An 18,758-nucleotide genomic window follows, 5' to 3' on the forward strand; every position below is an offset into this window, starting at 1 on the left:
GCCCCCCTCCTCCAGCAATTAAACTTAGATTCCCGTGCTCTCATAACGACTATCTTGTTCAGTCTTTTCTGGTTTATAAATTTTGCTTTTAATGAATAGACTTTGCTTGAGACATCTTCAGAGAATCTGAAGAGAATCTGTTGTATTTTTGAAGAATTAATGTGGCTTGGATATAAATTTTTTTTCTGATGCAGTGCTTAAAGCAGTTGTTACATTATCTAGCTTGCCTCTCAGAAAATATTTTTTCCCAGAGTGTCTACATTCTTTATTTTTATTTGCTTTTCACTCATATCAAAATGTTAGGAGGTCTGTGTCAGGGCATGAAGTGTAATTTGCCCTGAGACCACTCACTCACCTGGGAATATGAGTGTTTGTGACCATCTGTACTACTGAAGAGAAGAAATAATTTTTATCTTTATGGTAAATTATTCAAAATGAACTTTGTTGCCATCTTAGTTGTAAAGACTCTCTTGTTAGTGTTCAAAATTTTGATTGTAGGCTTTAACCATTCTGCTAGATTTGAGCACTTTGGGGTTTAGATTCTGTGGAGAAAATCTTCAGCTTTCTACAAATTGAAATTAAATTGATCAATTGATTCTTAGGGATATAAACTTAATTTTCTAGAATTATAAAATTGAAATTCTTTTCATGATAAAAGTATTATAAAAGGTAAAAAAAAAAAAAAAAAAGGCCTTGAGCAGGGTTTAACTTTTTTTTTCTGGACTGAAATGGAGGCTTTCTTTCAAGCAAATTCCCTGATGTTTGCTCTGTGTGATTTGGCTCTATCTCTGTCACTACTAATATGTGGCATGGATTTCAAGTTGTCTGGGATCTGGATGTGCTCAAAGTCTGTATTGCAAGTCCGGATTCACAGGCATTTTGTTACAAAACTGGCTTGCTTTTCTTTTTCTGTATCCTGAGTAACTGCATTGTTTGTTGCAGTATATGCATTAGCTGCTCTCTGTGTTCAGTTTCCTGCAGGGTGACAAAATGGGAGGAGGGTTTTGATACATAGCTGAGTTTTCAATGTGTGAGTTCTTGAGTGCACATTGCAGCCATCTTAATTACACTTTTGTGCAACTGAGACTGTGCAACTGTCTCAAAATGGCTGCTAACCTGGTCTTTGTAGCTGCTTAGGCAGCAAGTATGCCAGTGAGGAGACTTGTCACATGCATCAGGACCAGAGGTAAGAACCAGTACTCTTTATCTTTACATAAAAAAACATTAAATTTAACTGAGTTCATATAGGAAGGCGAACTTAGAGTTTATTTGCTAAAAACTTGAAATGTTTGCTAGAACCTTTAAACCTCTATTGTGGAAACACTACATAGGATGGTGAGGTCAAAGGTTAAATTCCTATAATTTCTTACTAGTTTCTGTTCTGTCATTGCTAGAACATTTGATTACCATAGTAGTGCTTTTCTGGTCCTGACTAACTTAATATTCTCTTTTATGTTGGATATTTGAGTATGTTTGGTATTTATTTGTAGAAATTAGAACAATATATTTTTTGAGTAGATTTTAAAAAAAATAATAAATAAGCCTTGTTTTGCACAGAGTACGAAGTTTTCTTGGTTTTTGTGAGGTATTGTTTGGAAGCTTTTTGAGAATATGGTAATTATGTAAGTCATAGTTAGAAATTTTTTTAATACTGAGTATAAGCTTTTTTGGGGGGGGGTATTATGGGTTTCAGTTCTTATGCTGCTGCCTTCTAGCATCCAATTCTTTTACATTTTTAATGCTTTTTTTTTGTTCTCATTTACTCTTTGCTTAAATTGGCATTATGATTCAGATTTTGAATATAGAAGTAAGTTCACGTTCAGACCTGGATACCTCTGTTTTTAATGTGTAGTGTACTCAGGTGCCTTCAGAGCTAAAGTACTCAATTGGCTTAGTTAATTGATATTGTTATATTCGTTTTAATCTCATTAATGTTTACTCTCATATATTTAAGAGGAATAAAACTAAATATTTTTATAAGTTTAGTTTCAACATTTTCATAAAGCTTTCTTAACATTGATCTGAAATAGAAATGTTTATTGAGATATTGTCCATGATTATCCAGAAAGGTGGGAGAATGAAATTCTTATTCACATAAAACTTTAAGTAGCAGAACTAAATGCTTAAATTGTAGTGCTTATTAAAATTTTTTCTGAATGGTGTAGTACACACCTCTGGCTTTGACAGTAGAGTATTGTGAATATATCCCTGACTTATATAACATAGAACAGTAGGTTCTGAACTTTCTGAATAGAGTAATTTTCTAAACAAACAGCAACTTAAATTCTTAGAGAAGACCCCAATATATAAAAGGCATACATGTGGTATTTTATTGTTGTGTATTTATTTTACAGTGTAAGTTTATAACACTTGTCATGTGCATTTAATAAAACGAGAACAATTAGGCTATTATGATGAAGAAAACTTTGAAATGAGATCATATATGATAATTATAATGTTATATATTAGTGTCCAGATCTAGTTCACTTATTTGTAGAACTGTAGCTTCAAAGACAATGCAGAATTAAGTTTGGAAATTATTCTAGAATGTATCTTTGTTCTTTATTGATGTTCATGAAGGTAGAGTATAAAATCTATAAGTACATGACTTTAAAATTGCTCCTTTGTGACAACCTTGTGTTTATACTTGTTGCTAGTTACTGTTGTTTTTTAAAATGAAATAGTAAAATTTCCTAACTTAATCAATGTCCATTTCTCAGCTTAACAGCTTTTAGCATTTTTTTTTTAACTTTTATTAACTTAATACATAGTTAAGGTTGTTATGATGACTATCTTATATGAGGTAATGGATTCTCATAAGCTGAACATTAATTTATGTAAGTCATCCAGTCATATGAACTTGCCCCTAAAAGAGAAAAAGAAAAAAAAACAAACAATCAGTGCTTGTGAAGGATTCTATCAGTCATTACTTTCAGTAAATTTATGCTTTGGAGTAAGTATGACATAGGAAGTGAGTGTGCTGTGACTTTAATTACTCTCATTTTCATCCTTATAATAATAGCTCACTATCTTGATGGCAGGGGTGGCAAGGAGGAGATACTAGTGTTTAAAATATGTGTCTCAAACATTTAAAAAAATTAACAAAAATTTTTTTCCCATAGAGATCAGGTAACTCTCCTTGTGTTTCCCAGGCTGATCACTTGCCTCAAGTGGTGCTCCCACTTTGTCCTTCCAAAGTGCTGGGATTTTGAAACCGCTCTTTGTGGCTTCAGAAAATTTTATATAAACAAGCTACTCGGTTTAGTATTCTTTAATGCTGGAGAAAAACTAGCTAGGTTGAGCAATTTATGTTGGTCTTTTGAGTGGTACTACTCTATTATATTAGCCATTCTTTGATGTGTCTGGGTAGTGGCAGATTTATTAATTAAGTAAAGCCAATATAGAATGTTGACATTACAGAATTAGAAGAGTAGAATAAATCTTTTAGCTCTAGTTAGGCTGAGTCTTCCATACATACTTTGAGAAAATGACTTCTATAAAGAGATGACTTGAATTCAGGGCAGAGGTGGCCAGAGACTAGCAACCAATAGACATATTTATCCTTTAGCTACTACCCAATTTCTCTAGTTGCTAACATTTAAAGTTGTCAGATTTCACATAACAAAAACCTTGATATCTTGTCTCTTAAAAATCGGAAGATTGGGCAATTTGCTTGAGTAGACACTGTCTCCTCTAGTCCTCTTTACTGAACCCCATTATGTGCCCAGCCACTGAAGTAATTTCCTTTTAATTCCTATTTTGTGATAGATTATAATCCAGAAGAAAATGAACATAAGTAAAATCTAGCCTACTTTATTTGGTAGGAGAGACTTAGAAGATGTAAAGTCCGTTTATTCTTTAGAAGATATGGCACGTTTGGTAACCTTTCACGTTGTCCTAATTCTTATGTAGAGTACCATAGGGCTGATTGAAGAGATTCAGTGACATCAGCAAAAAGTGACAATTGATTGAAAGTAAAGAGATTAAAGAAATACTGATTAGAAACACAAATGCCTTGAGATCTTTTATGTGAAAATCATTTTTTCTTTTAAATGTTACCCGTGTTAAAAAAAAAATCACTGTCAACTTGATATTCTTAATGATAACACTGAATATGTGAAAGTTACATTGTATTCAGAATAAGCAATTTACTGGACAGGTAAATGAAGTAAGATTTTATAAAAAGTTTTTATCCAAATTGGTTGAGCTGAGAAGTTTTAGCACCTAAAATAATAATGTTTCCTAATTGAAAGTTTTCTTAACTACAGATGTAAACTAGACTAGGTAATATTAGAGACCTCTACAAACTTATTTTTGTTGAAAATTTACATTGGTTTACATATTAATTTAATGTTTACTGTGCCAGTGATGCCTTGATGATGCATGAAACATGTTTATGCATGTCTAAATCTGACGTAAGTTTGAATTTTACATTTCCCAGAGTGAAAGCCAGCTTCTTAATATTCACATGATAACATGACCTTGGTAATTCAGGAAATGCTAAAACAATGTTATTCCTTTTTTGAAAGGTAACTTTCAAGTTACATGTAAAACTTGAGTGAAGATTGAAAAAGTGGTTACCTTGCACAGGAAATGTTAACCCTCAGCTTTTTACTTCTCTTCACTCCCTCCCCTCTCCCCAAGGGATAGTGATTTGGGAACAAAGCGTAATATTTATTCAAATAAATGTTTTTAATTGCTAAGGTTAGAATTTTCACAAAGTGTTGTCTGTAGGTGACTTGTAACATTCTGTGAATATGGAAATAGTGAAAGCAGTGCTAATTGTCTCTGTTAATCTTTATGAGTTTTAGTGAAGGAGGGAATTTAATGTTAGAGAAGAGGTCTAAAGAATTCAGATGAAAACTCCTATTCTGTATCTGCCTTAAAGGGGATCTGTCTTTAGTTCTGCAGTAAGCTAGATACAACTAACTGCCAGAACTATCTGACCCGGTGCTTCCTTTATGGAAGTACCTGTACCGGTATGGCATGCATAAGGGAAAGCATTAGTGTAGAAGTCAATAATATCTGATTTCTACTCTGACACTGTTATTAATTAGTTTTATGGTTTGAATAAATTGCCATTCTCTGACTATTAAATGAGAGAGGTGATTTGACTACATAAGGAGTCAGGAAAGAACACCCTTTGGAGTCAGTCAGGATGAATCTCTGTTCTTCGATTCACCTCTTTAGAGGTCATGTGAAGAATGGATATATAGTTCTGAAAATTATAGTGGCTATAGTTAAGTGCTCAGTTAAATCTTAGGAATTATTTTGATGGGATGAAGCAAGTTACTTATTTTTAGAACTTCAGTTTTCCTTCATTTTAAAATGAGGGTAATGTTTAGCATACAGAATTAATATTGAGATTTAAATAAAGATAATAAATACAAAGTGACTCGAGCATTGCATGAGTTTGAGTTAAATATTGGTTGCTTTTTCCTCGCAAGGTTCTCTCTAGCACAAATATTTTCTTTTTTTCTTCTCTTTTTAAAAATCATTATTCTGGAAGAATAGAGTTGGGAAGAAATTTGGGTGACTTGGGTACTTTAGAAAAGGATCTCTAGGGAGAGGGAGTTTTTAGGGTCCTGGCTGATGTGCAGTAAAAATGTTAGAGAGCAAGTATATAGAATCTCAAAGTAAAGACTTTGAAGAGTTTTAAGGAGACAATACAAGAATAAGAAGAAAAAAAAAAGAACTGTGAATTGATTAATGGACTCAACAAATTTAATAAGCATTTATTATACACCTGTTATTTACCAGGCACTATTTTAATGTTTGGTGTACAAAATCCCTACCCAAAAGGAGTTTACATTTGTGGACACAGATAAGAAATAGTGAGAGAAGCTTGTCAATACTAAAGGATTGTGAATACTGAAGTGTAGATAGAATAGGTGGCTGAAAGCTGGATGAGCATTACTCAAAATGCGGCCTGTGGTCAGTCCCAAGAATTGTTTGTTTCTAGTCCTCCATGAAAACTGAAATTGAGAGTGTCTAGTAATTTTTGTGTCAATCTGATAAAGTAATTTTGTCAGTTGAATCAAATAAAATAGTTAAGGCTCATAATTTATGTGCCTTTTTATTTCGTTTTTCAAGTAATTTATTTTCATTGTATTTTACAAAAATATTGATTTGTAGTGGATGGAAATAGAGCACTAGAAGTGAGCTAGTTCAACAGTTTCCATGGTGGTATGTTTAGTAAGTAGGTTGTAGAGTTTTTGAGTTTCTTTTGATTATTTTGCTGTCAGATAATTAGCTTTTTGGACTTTTAAAAATAATAAAATAAGAAAAAATAGAAATGATAAAATACTTGTTATTTACATTGCATTTTATGCTGGACTAAATGATTTTAGTTCCTTTGATTTTTAAGTACTTTTATTTAGAGTAGGATACATGATACAAGTAGGGAGAGGGAAGAAGCATCCAAAAATTTAAAACTGCAAGGAACATAATACTTAGATGATTTTTAAGATTTCGTTCCCAACTGTGAGATTTTTTTTAATGATCAATATATGTATGGCACATAGAAAGCTCTCTTGATGATATAAGACCTTTCCTTCCATCAAGCCTTAACTTCTATGTTGTATGCTGTGTGAATTATATCATATTTGTTCTTGTCACTTTATCTGCTATTGGTGGAACAAGATCCTGAGAAAAGAATATAGTTGTTTGAGGAAATCTATCATTGCTTATCAGTGGTAGCCTAGGTAATGTTATGATTATTTACATATTGGAAACCTGTGATTTGCTACTGATACATCATTTCCTTCTTTTAGAGCCCCATTATCTTTATCATATAGTAAGGGTTACTTAAGAAGAATGTTTTAAAACAGTTAAGACTAAGAAGAAACAGTTTTGATAACCCCTAATTAGCATTTTAAATACATCTTTTTATTTTATTATCATTTCAGGTGTGGCACTAAAATAATTTTTGGATACTTATTTGAATATGCAATTTAATGTATCTATACTCTTAAAATAAGTGAAAAAGAGCAGTGGAAATGTAGAAGTATGTATTGGTAGGTCATAAAGTAACTAAAAAAAATATAAACAAAGGACCTCATAGATAAAGACTCAACTCTTGCCCAGTCAGAACTGGCCAATAAAAACAATATGTGAATGTTAAGGGTTTGAGAAGAATGTGGCACTGACAGAATGTGTTCTTATGAAAATATTCATAATTTAACATGCTTTGGTTTTGGTATGAGAACATGCTTTCATAATACTAACTAGTGGTAAATGTAAATATATTGAATTATTTAATCATCTTAACAGTGATACCTAGAGATGCATAAATCTTACTATTTGGTGAAATGTTATGTAGTTTAAATCTATTTAAAGATATTTGCTATTTCATGATTGGTTGACAAAATTTGAAAAGGTAGTTGTAGAGTAGCATGAGAACAGCTTTTAGATAATATGAATTGTAATTTATGTTTTTAATGATTGTTAAAAATAGCAATCATTGCATTTATACAATATTGGTCTATGCCACAAGAAAGCTAAGGCTTTTGAGTATCTCTGGGGGTTAAAAATATTTTTTGTGTGGTGGGAGTGGAATTTCAGTTATATAAGAATTATAAGTTAGTTTTCTCTTATTACCTGGATTTGAATTATATTAGTAAATAGATAACTAGATGTATTCTAGAACCAGTCAGTGCATGTTGGGGAGAAATGGGGAGGGTTTACTCAGCAGTACTCTCCTTTAGTTTGGTCATGAAATGGAATTGCTTTATGTAAATTGTTCTTACTGGCGCCAGCTAGCTGTAACTGCAGTCTGGCTATGCTAGGGCAGCAAATAATATGTGTCATGGATTTTCTGTTTGGAATGTATAAGAATTCAGCCTTTTGGACTGAAAGAACAGAGTTGATGCATTATAATCGGAGTAGTGAGACCACAGTTGACTGTGAATATGTGGACTAGTGAGAGGCTATAAGCCTTTTAAGCTTTTAGTTCTGCTTTTATAGATTTATGCCTATTGATACTATTGGGTAATATGTGGGAGGTACTTAACTGCACACAGTTGCTGCAGACCTAATAGTTGGCAGCATAGAAAGCAGTACAAAGAATTCTGATTCTAGGCATTTTCACTTGAAACAGTCATTTTGAAGATACACTTTATGTGTTCTGTGAGCTTCATTGACGTACTGTCTGACGTTTTCTGGCTTTTGTGGCTAATGGGATGTTTGCTGCACAAACTACACAACAGATGTGAACCACTGTTTGAAAGGAATTTTAATATGTAGCCAACCTACTGTATTCCTGGTTTGTTTTTTTTTTTTTTTTTTTATGAATATGAACCAAACAAGAAATTTAGACTCAAGAAGGCTGACCTAGAAGTCTGCATTAAGCTTTTAATGTTTATACTTGAACTAAATAACAGTGGTTTACAGAAGAGGAAGTCCTTTTTCACAGTATCAAGCTGCCCACAGGTAAGAGACTCAGGTCCTTTTTTGTGACACCTCCCTAACCCCTAGGCTTTATATTTCTCTTTCACCACTGAGAAATTTTTAAAAATTTAATTGTTTTTAGTTCTAGTTATAATAGTATTGGTAAGCTTTTAATGTTACTGTTTAGGAGATTTTGAATGCCATATTTGGATTTGGTCTTCTTAAAAAATGTCATTTTTATTTTCTCAAAATTTCCTCATATTTGGATTAAAATGAGCTAAAAGTAGGCTTCATATATGAATATTACTCATGCATACAATATGTTCATATTACACAGAAATCAGTTTTAGGTCTTTTTTTCCATTATAGTCTGTTGCTACATTCTCAGTTGTAGTGACACCAACTGGTATATGCAGAGATGACATTTTGTAACCTTATACCTAACTATAAAGTTTTAATTTAAATTTACCACTTTGAAATCACCATTACAAATCAGAAGTGCTTATGTGCTCACATTTGGCTCATTGACATTAGATAATTTGAATTTTTATATATAATATGGTCAAGTTTTCCAGTTCTACCCTTACGTTCCCATGTCCACATATTTAAATTTATCACCATTTTAACAAAGTAAATTGAAAGAGTCTAAAATGAATGTATTAATTAGGAATTTTGTTGACTCTAATATTATTTTCTTAAACTGTGTTATGGGTATACCAGCATTTGTTACTCTTTTTTGTATACCTGAAATTTTGCATACAGAAAAACAAAATCCCATTGAAATAAAAATAAAGCACTATATAAGATAAATATATTACCATTACTGTAAAGATATGAACATATATGTATGTGTGTTCATTCATACCAGCATGGCCAGAGATGAACGATACTGATTGATGAAATAAGAAGGGCATGGGCATGAGGAGTTGAGTAAGTAGGATCAAGTGAAGAGTGGTAGTGAGGTTAGTTTAGAGAAGTGGAAGAAAGGAGTTATATTAGATTAGTTCTTTGCTTTTTACCTCTTCTTTAAAAGTTAAGCAGTAGAGTCTTTCTGTAATTTTAAAGTGTTAATTTTCCAGTTCTCTAGTTTCTGAAAGGCAATTGGAATTTCAGTTCTCTAGTTTCTGAAAGGCAATTGGTCATTTATTGGTTGTATACTTTAAAACTGGGGCCAGTTGTGATAGAAGCTATACTCGTGTTTAGGAACAAATACTGTTTTTACAACTTTGCTTGGCTTTAAAAAAATTGTGTTAATATATGTTCTGTAAAATGATGGTAGCAGGAATAAACCAATTTTGTTAATGTGTTTGAGGTCATACTTCTTGTGGTGGGAAGAACATAACATGTCTGAAAACAATTGGGAAATGTTTTTCAGACTTCTCTGGAGCCATTAAATTGTTTGAAAGAGTTAAACTGGGAAGATAGTTGAGATAGATTGGTTTTTACATATTGAAAAAGAGGAGAGGAGTTGTTTGATCAAAACAGAGGATTTTATTAAGTGCTATTAGAGTTGAGGGTCATAGTTGAAGGAAAGTAGGACAGAGGTGTATTTTGTGTATAGAAAAACCTGAAAAGCGTGTAGGATAGAGATAAAAGTCATGAGGATAAACGTGTATAATCTTTGAGACTATTGAAATTGAGTGCAAGTGATCCAAAATTTGGGGGTTAAAGAGTTTTTATATTTCTCTTAGGTAACAAAATTTATTTAGCAAGTTGTGTAATCACAAAATCTTTGAAAGGAAATGAATGTAAGTGTCAGTAGTTCTAATACTGCACTTTGCGCATGAATCTACTGTTTGATATGCTTGAGAGGTAATTATCTAGTTTCTGCTTCAACATTTCTACTGATAGAAGAGAAAGTCCATAATTTCATAAGACAAATAAGGCAAGTTCCTTTTTTGTTAGGCATCTGAAGTTGCCTTTTTTTTTTTTTTTTTTTTTTTTTGCCTCACATGGCCCTACATGTTCTTTTTCTCTCTTGAGACAGAGTCTCACTGTTACCTGGGCTAGGGTGCATGCCCTGGCATCAGCCAAGCTCAGCAACCTCAAACTACTGGGCTTAAGTGATCCTCCTGCCTTAGCCTCCTGAGAAGCTAGGACTAGGGGCACTTACTGTGATGCCCAGCTAATTTTTCTATTTTTACTATAGACAGGGTCTTGGTCTTGCTCAGGCTAGTCTAGAATTTCTGAGCTCAAGCAGTCTTCCTGCCTCAGCTTCAGAGAGAATGCTGGGATTACAGGCAAGAGCCACTGCAACGGACCCTATAGTCTCCCACTTCTATCTTTCTCTTTTTCTGTATCTCTTTTACATGACAGATTTGCATTATTTAAGAAAGCCCATTATAGTTTCTTTGTTTTCTAGGGTAAATAGTATCCATTCCCCCCAGTTATTGTTCTTACAACATGTTGTTCCAGATTAGCATGTTCATTCTCTAATACTACACTTACTAAAACTTGTTAAAAGTTGTTTCCTTTCTATACATTCTAAGAAGTGACAAATTTTTAAAAGCACTTTATTCTCAGAACCAAACATAATACTCTAAAAATATCCCCTTTCTCCTGGACTGTGTACTTGCTCTGCAGTTTAACTTCACATTACCATTTTATCCAGCTACCTTGGGCTGTTGAATTTTTGGAGTTTTCAGTGAGTTAAAATCCCTCAGTCTTCTTTATATTTCATTGATAACCTTTAATATACTTGAACATTCGAACTGAGTATATTATCTTATAATTATAGTTATGTTTCCTTCTTAATTTCTAATTTTATTTATTATGCTTTCTCTTGATCTTTCTTGCTAAATTTCTTCCATTTTTTGTTTTGTTTGACATGGGGGTCTCACTCTGTCTCCAAGCAGAGTGTAGTAGTTGTATGATTATAGCTCAATCCATCCTCAAACTCCTGGGCTCAAGTGATCCTCCTGGGTCGGTCTGCAGACACTAGCTACCATACCCTGCTAATTTAAAAAAAAAAAAGTTTTTATAAAAAGGTTATAGCTGGTGTCTTGCTATTTTGCCTAGGCTGGTCTCAAGCAATCTTGCCTTCAGCCTTCCAAAGTTCTAAGATTACAAATGTGAGTCACTGTGCCTGGCCTAAATTTTCACCACAGAGTGTTTTATTTTCTTTCTTTCTTTCTTTCTTTTTTTTTTTTTTTTGAAATAGAGTCTTATTATGTCGCCCTTGGTAGAGTCTGTGGCATCAAAGCTCACAGCAACCTTAAACTCTCAGGCTTAAGCGATTCTCTTGCTTCAGCCTCCCAAGTAGCTGGGACTACAGGCACCTGCCACAATGCCGGCTATTTTTTGTTGTTGTTGTTGTTTCTATTGCTGCAGTTGTCATTGTTGTTTTTAGCTGGCCCGGGCTGGGTTTGAACCCGCCAGCACTGGTGTATGTGGCTTAGCAGTTAGGGGCGCCAAGCCCATTTTAAGTCTTTTCAAAGAACTAGTTTTTGGTTTCATTGATTGCTTGCTATTTTGTTGAGTTTTCTCTTAGAATTTTCTCATATTGTATAATTCTTTCCTTTGGGATTATACTTTTTTGCCTTTATTAGTGTTTTCATGCTTCTGAGTTTGTGTTATTTTGTTAATGTATGCATTTGAGACTATTAAGTTTTCATATGACTGTCATTTTAGTTGATTTCCCTAGAATGTATTCTATTAGTTTTTTGTTACTATTTTATCACCCATTTTTGGCTTAATCTAAAAGGTTTTTAAATTTTTTTAATTTATTCATAAGGAGACAGCTTTTCTCTCATCTTTTTAGTATTACTAACTTTATGGCCAGAGAATATGGCCTTGTGTGTGGTTTTTTTTTTTTTTTTTTGGGTCTGTCTTTAAAACTATTAAGATTTTCTTGTCATCATATTCCTGGTCAATATTAATATATATTGGATGTATTTTTTTTTTCTTTTTTTTCGGTTGCAGTTGTCACTGTTGCTTCACAGACCTGGACTGGGTTTGAACCTGCCACCCTAGGTGTATGTGGCTGGCGCCCTTGCCCATTAAGATACAGGCACTGCCCTATGTTGGATGTATTTGTGAAAGATTTATATTTTATGTTTGTTGGGTACACAATATTTTTTATTCTAGAATGATTGTTTGGGACAGGGATTCTTTATAACTTTTTTTTTTTATCTGAAGATTTTCAAAAGAGGCATATTTATCTCTGTGCGTTTATTAATTTCTTCCTGCATTGCTTAAACCTGTTTTTGCTTTATATGATTGGACTGATACTATTTAGATAAATCAAAAATACACATCTGTAGTGGATTGTACCTTTTATCGATAGGATAGATCTTTTTTTTGGTCCCATTACCTGGTTATCAGTCTGAATTGTTTTTGATATGTTATATATAGATTTTATATCTAGACCCTTACCCTTTCTTTTTTTGGTTAGTATTTGCCTAGTGCATCATTTTTTATTCCCTCAATTTCCTATGCACCTTTAACATAAGGTGTGTGTCTTGTTTATTGTACATATCTAATGATATTTTGGTCATTTTACCCATTTTGAAACTTGGTAGGTTTTTCTTTGATTTGATATAGTTTTTTTTCCTACATATTTTGAAACCTCTAAATTTGCTAACTCCTACAGTGTAATTAGCTGAGACAGATAACATATTTATTATAAAGATAGTTTCAGCCTGCTGCCCATGAGCTTTTCTTGTTTTTTGTAGCTTCGCTGGTTTTCTTATCTGAGTTCCTTCCTAGAATCTTTTGCTGTTTTGTGTCTGTCATGTATCTTCATGTAATTATTTTAGCAAGGGTCTCTATTTTTTGTCTTTGCTCAGAATTAATATCTTTATTTCTCCATCCTTCCTGATTGCTAGTTTAGCTGGCAGTAAAATTTCAGGGTAAAAATAATTTTTCCCCCCTGAATTTTAAAGGTTTTGTGGTTCAACATTCAGTATTGTTGATGGCAAGTCTGATGTCAGTTTAATCTTATTACTTTGTAGTTAGAAGATTTTTTTACTCTTTCCTAAATTACTAGCTTTTCCCTATTCCCCCCAAAACTACTCATAAGTGAAAGTTACTGCTTCTGAGCATATTCCCATGTCACTTAGCTTGTATGTTCTTCCTTTATATAGCATGAGAGAACATCTGGTCTTGATTAACGAGGTCACTACATCTGTGTTCATACAGCTCGTATTTTGAATTGCTAAGATTTCAGATTGACTTCTTTTTTATATTTACTCATTTGGGTAAAATAGGATCTTATACATTTTGAAGATTTTAAAAAAATGAAGTATTTTAAAGTGTCTTATGTTCATTCTGCACTAACTATTAATTAGTTAGTAGATAGTGTTTTTGTGGGCTTTGGCACCTAATCTTTTCTTCCTGCTTTTTGATTGTATTCTTTTCTATATTTGCGAATGATTCAGGTGGTTATGAAGGATGGGGAAGTGGTACTTGATAGTAAATTGATTTTTGGATGCTAGCTTCCTTGTCTTTACTGAGGCACAGTATTTGCTTAAGTCACTTCCCTGTGCACATTTATAAATGACACTGTTGCCCTTGCCTAGCACTAGCAAAGAAGAGTAAAAATCTAATGAATTTAGCTATTCAAACATACATGAGTGTTTCCATGTGATGATTTAAAATGGCTTATCAGGTCTACGTGAAAGTCTATTTTTATATCCCCTTGTCTCTATGAAGTGAGCTGCTTTAACTAGTTTGACATTTATCCTCCCAGACTTTAAAAATACCATTTGTGTAGGCCGGGTGTGGTGGCTCGTGCTTGTAATCTTAGCATTTTGGGAGGCCACCGTGGGTGGATTGCTTGAGCTCAGGAGTTAGACACTAACTTGAGTAAGAGAGACACCCCATCTCTACTAAAAAAATGTAGCTAAGAGTAGTGGCATGTCCCTGTAGTCCCTGTTACTTGGGAGGCTGAGGCAAGAGAATCGCCTAAGCCCAAGGAGTTAGAGGTTGCTGTGAACTGTCCCCCTCCCCAAAATCATTTGTGTACCTGTATACATGTTTAGATTTTTTGGTGTGTTTTACCATACAATGGCATGAAAACCGAAAACATTTAGTGACTGTTTATTCTATAAGTACTTTCTGTTTCTGTCATTTAATTCCCGTAACATTTCTGTGAGGGCAGACGTTATCATAGTATCAGTTTCATAGAGGAGGATATTGAGGCAAGGAGAGGATATATATCTTGGACAGGTAACTTAACCAGGAAACAACAGTATTGGTGTATAAAAAGGTAAGTCTGGCCCCAGGGTTAACAGTGTTAGTTACTAAGAGTTGTGCCATTGGTTTTTTGGGTACATGTAATATTTTGTATTTTTCAGAGATTTTTTTAATTCCTGGAAAAGAGATCTATCACATTTTAAAACACTCTTTAATGTTCTTTAATGTGGATGTTCCAGTGGTTTTTAAAAACTGTTCTCTTAGTGGTAGATTTTTTTTGTTTGTTTTCGATATTACAGTGCAGCAGTAGGTATCTTGATACAATCTCTTATAAAGCATGCTAGTATTATTAGTATGTCTTAAAATAGTTGTCTTTTAAAGTGCCTTTGGTGTGTCAAAGTGATGTACAGTTCTTGCTTGTTTGTCCTTAAAGATGGATATGATAGTTAACTCTTCTACTACCAGTGTATGAAACTGCTCACTTAGGTAGAGTAATGCTAAGCACAGTTGCCAGCCTGATGTTATAAAAATGTAATTTTTCTTTTTGTTTTTGCTTTATCTGATTATTTGTGAAGCTGGATGTCTTTTCTTATATATATATATTTTTATGAATTGCTTGTTTGATGTTTCTCTTGTATTTTTTTTTAAATTTTTGGGGTCTTTTTACTAATAGATGTTCTTTTTTATTCTGGATACTAATCCTATATCATTATGCCTTTTGTTTTTTCAAGTATTTCTCAAAATTTGTGGTTACTTGGAGTACTTTCTATGCCTTTGAAATTTTCCATTATTTATATCTAGTCTGATACTGCACTCATATACTGAGCTGGTATTTTTAATCTGTTCTCAACTATTTATTTCAAAATCCATCTCTTATTAATTTGTGTTATTTCACTTGTCATACATTACATTCTATTGTTTGTGTCTTTTGGATAATTATTCTATTGTACCCATTTTTTAAATACTTAATGATAACCTGTCATATGTGCTGTCACATATGAGAGGGCAAATATCATTCCATTACTTTTGATTTCAATTTTTTTTCTTCTTAGAATTTTTTCCCCTTATATGTTAACTTTAAAAAGTTTGTCATGTTAGAGAAGACCTATGTGAAGTTTCATTAGAATTGTCTTTAATAAATTTTGTTCAGCAAAAAAGAAGCAAACTTTATTCAGGAAGAACTGTTTTATTATTATTTCTTTTTACTTTAAATCTTAGTTCTAATATTTTATAACTGTTAGAATTTTCTTACCTCTATGAATTGTTTTCATCATTGTTTCTAGATATCTTTTCTTGCAATTCCAAATGTTTTCTTTGTTGTTTCTCCTGTTTGAGGTTTTACTGCTTTGGTCAAGATTTCTATAATAACATGGAATATAGTATTACAACCTTTGTTTTTGCCTTTAATAGGACTGCCTGTGGCACTTTATAACTACTTATGAAGTTTCCTGTTGGTTTGAAGGGATTTTTATCCAATTAAGGAGTGAGTTTTATGTTCTTAATTTTTATTTTCATCAGTAAATATTGAAAGGTATTTGGTGCCCTTCTCAATTTCTGCTGAGAAATGACACAGTTAATTATTGTGATCCTTTGGGTTGTCAATAAATTTGTCAATATGCTTGTTTTTTAAGGTATTAGAGGTATTTAAAATTCAAAAACAGTACTGTTTAGGTTGAAAAGTTATCTTTTAGTAGTTAACCAGGCATATGGGGATAAAGAAATTTGAAGAAAATATATAATTTGTCTTCTGGCCTTAGAGATGTAACAGTCACAGTTCTCACAAACTGTTGGCTTAGTCTCTCTTAACTGCTGTTTTTTGTCCAATATATTTGTTGAATTGATTTTTGTGCTATTGACATGTGATATGGTTGTTTGAATTTTTTGTTATTTATAAGTAGAATAGCTTTTGAGACTTTATCTTAACATAGAAAATATTAAAAAATTTAGAAGAGAAATGTAGTGTTTGGAAATACTAAAATAAGGTCCTAGATTGGAATTTGTGTAACCACTATGTTATTATGCTGGCTAGATCTGAATTTGTGAACCCTTGAAAGAGCTTAGTTACAGTCTTGGGAGCGTATTGCATTTATCACTATATTTCCTTGGGATTGTTCTTTTATTTCTTTTTTTCTCCTTTCCTTCCTCTCCCTTACCTTCTTTCTCCCTCTGAGGCTCCTCCTTCTCTCCCACTTCCTCCTTTTTTAAATTCTGGAGGCTCTAGGCTCAGTTAAATATTTTCATGTGGCAGATAGCCAGATTTCCAATAACCCTGAACTCAGCATGCTGCTGTTGCTTAGCAACTACTTGTGAAGTCTTGTGACTATAACTGAATTATAAATAGGGTTATGATCAGAGTGCAGTTGAAATTGAGATGAGAAAGAAAGGCATACTCCGCCCCCACATACTCCATTTACATTAAGTGATTTTTTTTTCTTTTTTAAAAAATGTAATCAGTTTTCAGATATCTGGCTCATCAAAATTGGGAGCTCTAACCCTATCATGAAGACAGTAATGGAGCTATAGAGTTTATGGTTGTAATTACACATTTGAAAATTTTTTTTTTTTTTTTGTTACTAGGATTAAGCAGTCTGTAATGGAGACATGGCAGTTCATTGAAATTAAAGCACTTCTAATTTTTGTGGTCATACCTGAAGAATATCCATACATTGTATTACTACCTATGTTTTTCTTTCCTATAAATATTAAAATCTACATAAAGTAACCTTTTACTGTTAGACTAAACTTTTGTACTTTTTAATCACATCCTTCTTGGAGTGACTTAAAAATTGTCCTGTATAATAAGGACCATATAGGCATTTGATGAATATCGAATATATGAATAAAGTCATCCATCATTATCATTGCTTAAGGAGCATTGCATTTTGTGGTGGAATTCACTAAAATGTTAGTAGGGAACCAAAACTGAAGCATTTGTTGAAGTCTTCTGCTTTTTCTATATTTCAGATGGAAAATTTTAGCACTAAAGATGTTAAATGATTTGCCTAAGATGTCTCATACGTGGTTGTGTATTTGGTTTTCTGCATCTGTCCCTCTTATGGATGTAAATTTTGTATCTTTTTTTTTTCTGCACTCATATTTCATCAGTTTACTCAAAATTTAATTGAATTCTGTAATTTATAATAAATTATAATAAAAATGTACAACTGAGTAGCAGCCACAACTTACGAACAGGTTTAATTGAGAGCTGAAGAATGTGAGCTCTCAGTATTTACGGGTATCAGTTAATACAGTTTTAGAATTGATGAACATTGGCTCATTTGATGATTATTAGCAGGTGAGAGGTTAAGAGAATGTCCAAAGCATAGTATTTTTCATCAGATTTCTACAGATGTTTTCAAGTTCTAAAAGGTAAAAGTAAGTGGTAATTCTTGGTTTTGGGTGAAGGAAACTGTGTTTCTTCAAGTAACTGTTAAACTTTCAGTAATACCTTCTAATGGTGCAATCTCTAAACGAAACTGATTATGAACATTTGCCAGAAGTAGATTGTATTCTTGCATTGTTAGGAAAATGTTAAAATGAGTATATAATTTTATTATTTTACTCCAGGAGGAGAGGCTGGTCCACTCTTTGTTGTATGCCCAATATAGCTTTCTATTTAAAAGCACTTTTTTGGAAAGTTCTAATTTAAGAAAGATGTAGATTTATAAATAGAATTGGTGGAAAAGTTGTGATAAAATAATTTTAAGTAGATTTTCAGAGAGGGATAACCACCTATATTGTTCTGCTATAGAAGAGAAAAATAGTTGGTGCAAAGAGGAATTTATGTTTTCTACAGAATCTGGAAGAGGAGATTCTTTCTTCAGTTCATGATTAAAGTTAAACCTCTGTATACAAAGGCTAGGGCCTCAAAACATCTGGCTCTCAGCTGCCCATTAAAACTCCTGTGGTTTTATTTTTATTTTTATATGTAATGGGAGAGGCACAAGAAGAGAAGAGATATTCAGAGTGATGTTCCTGAAAAATTGTTAAATTTCTCTAGGATGTTTTAGTTGCTCATACTAATTGATCTAAACTGTCTTGATTATTCACATTTCCACAAATTCAGATTGATATGTCACTTGTGACTACTTGAATAATGTTCTGCAAATGTCATGCTTTTGCAGTGTTTTTGAAACAAAACTGGCCAGTGTAAGTAAACATTTTTTAAAAAGTATTGTAACTGCTTTAAATACTACTCGAGAAAATATGAAATGCTGAGACTTATATTTAAGGTG

The 18,758-nt window shown here is 32.7% G+C and overlaps 1 protein-coding gene across 3 annotated transcripts in view; it reads left to right on the top strand.

Annotated features, from left to right (window-relative positions):
* The window catches only part of ATF7IP (activating transcription factor 7 interacting protein), a 153,966-nt gene that overhangs the window by 18,965 nt on the left and 116,243 nt on the right, over nt 1–18,758 (top strand). The window contains exon 1 of one of the 3 annotated variants that reach the window (XM_023517896.1): nt 693–1,186. The exons of 1 other annotated variant lie outside the window; for it this stretch is intronic. In XM_023517896.1, coding sequence (XP_023373664.1) covers nt 1,170–1,186 — 17 coding nt within the window. In that variant the 5' untranslated portion in view covers nt 693–1,169. Of the gene's footprint in view, nt 1–692; nt 1,187–6,911; nt 8,431–18,758 lie in introns of those variants that run through there. One more of the 3 variants, XM_023517898.1, reaches the window with a different exon arrangement.

Source organism: Otolemur garnettii, unplaced genomic scaffold, assembly GCF_000181295.1.
Source record: "Otolemur garnettii isolate 467f Iridium unplaced genomic scaffold, OtoGar3 scaffold00124, whole genome shotgun sequence".
NCBI lineage: Eukaryota > Metazoa > Chordata > Mammalia > Primates > Galagidae > Otolemur > Otolemur garnettii.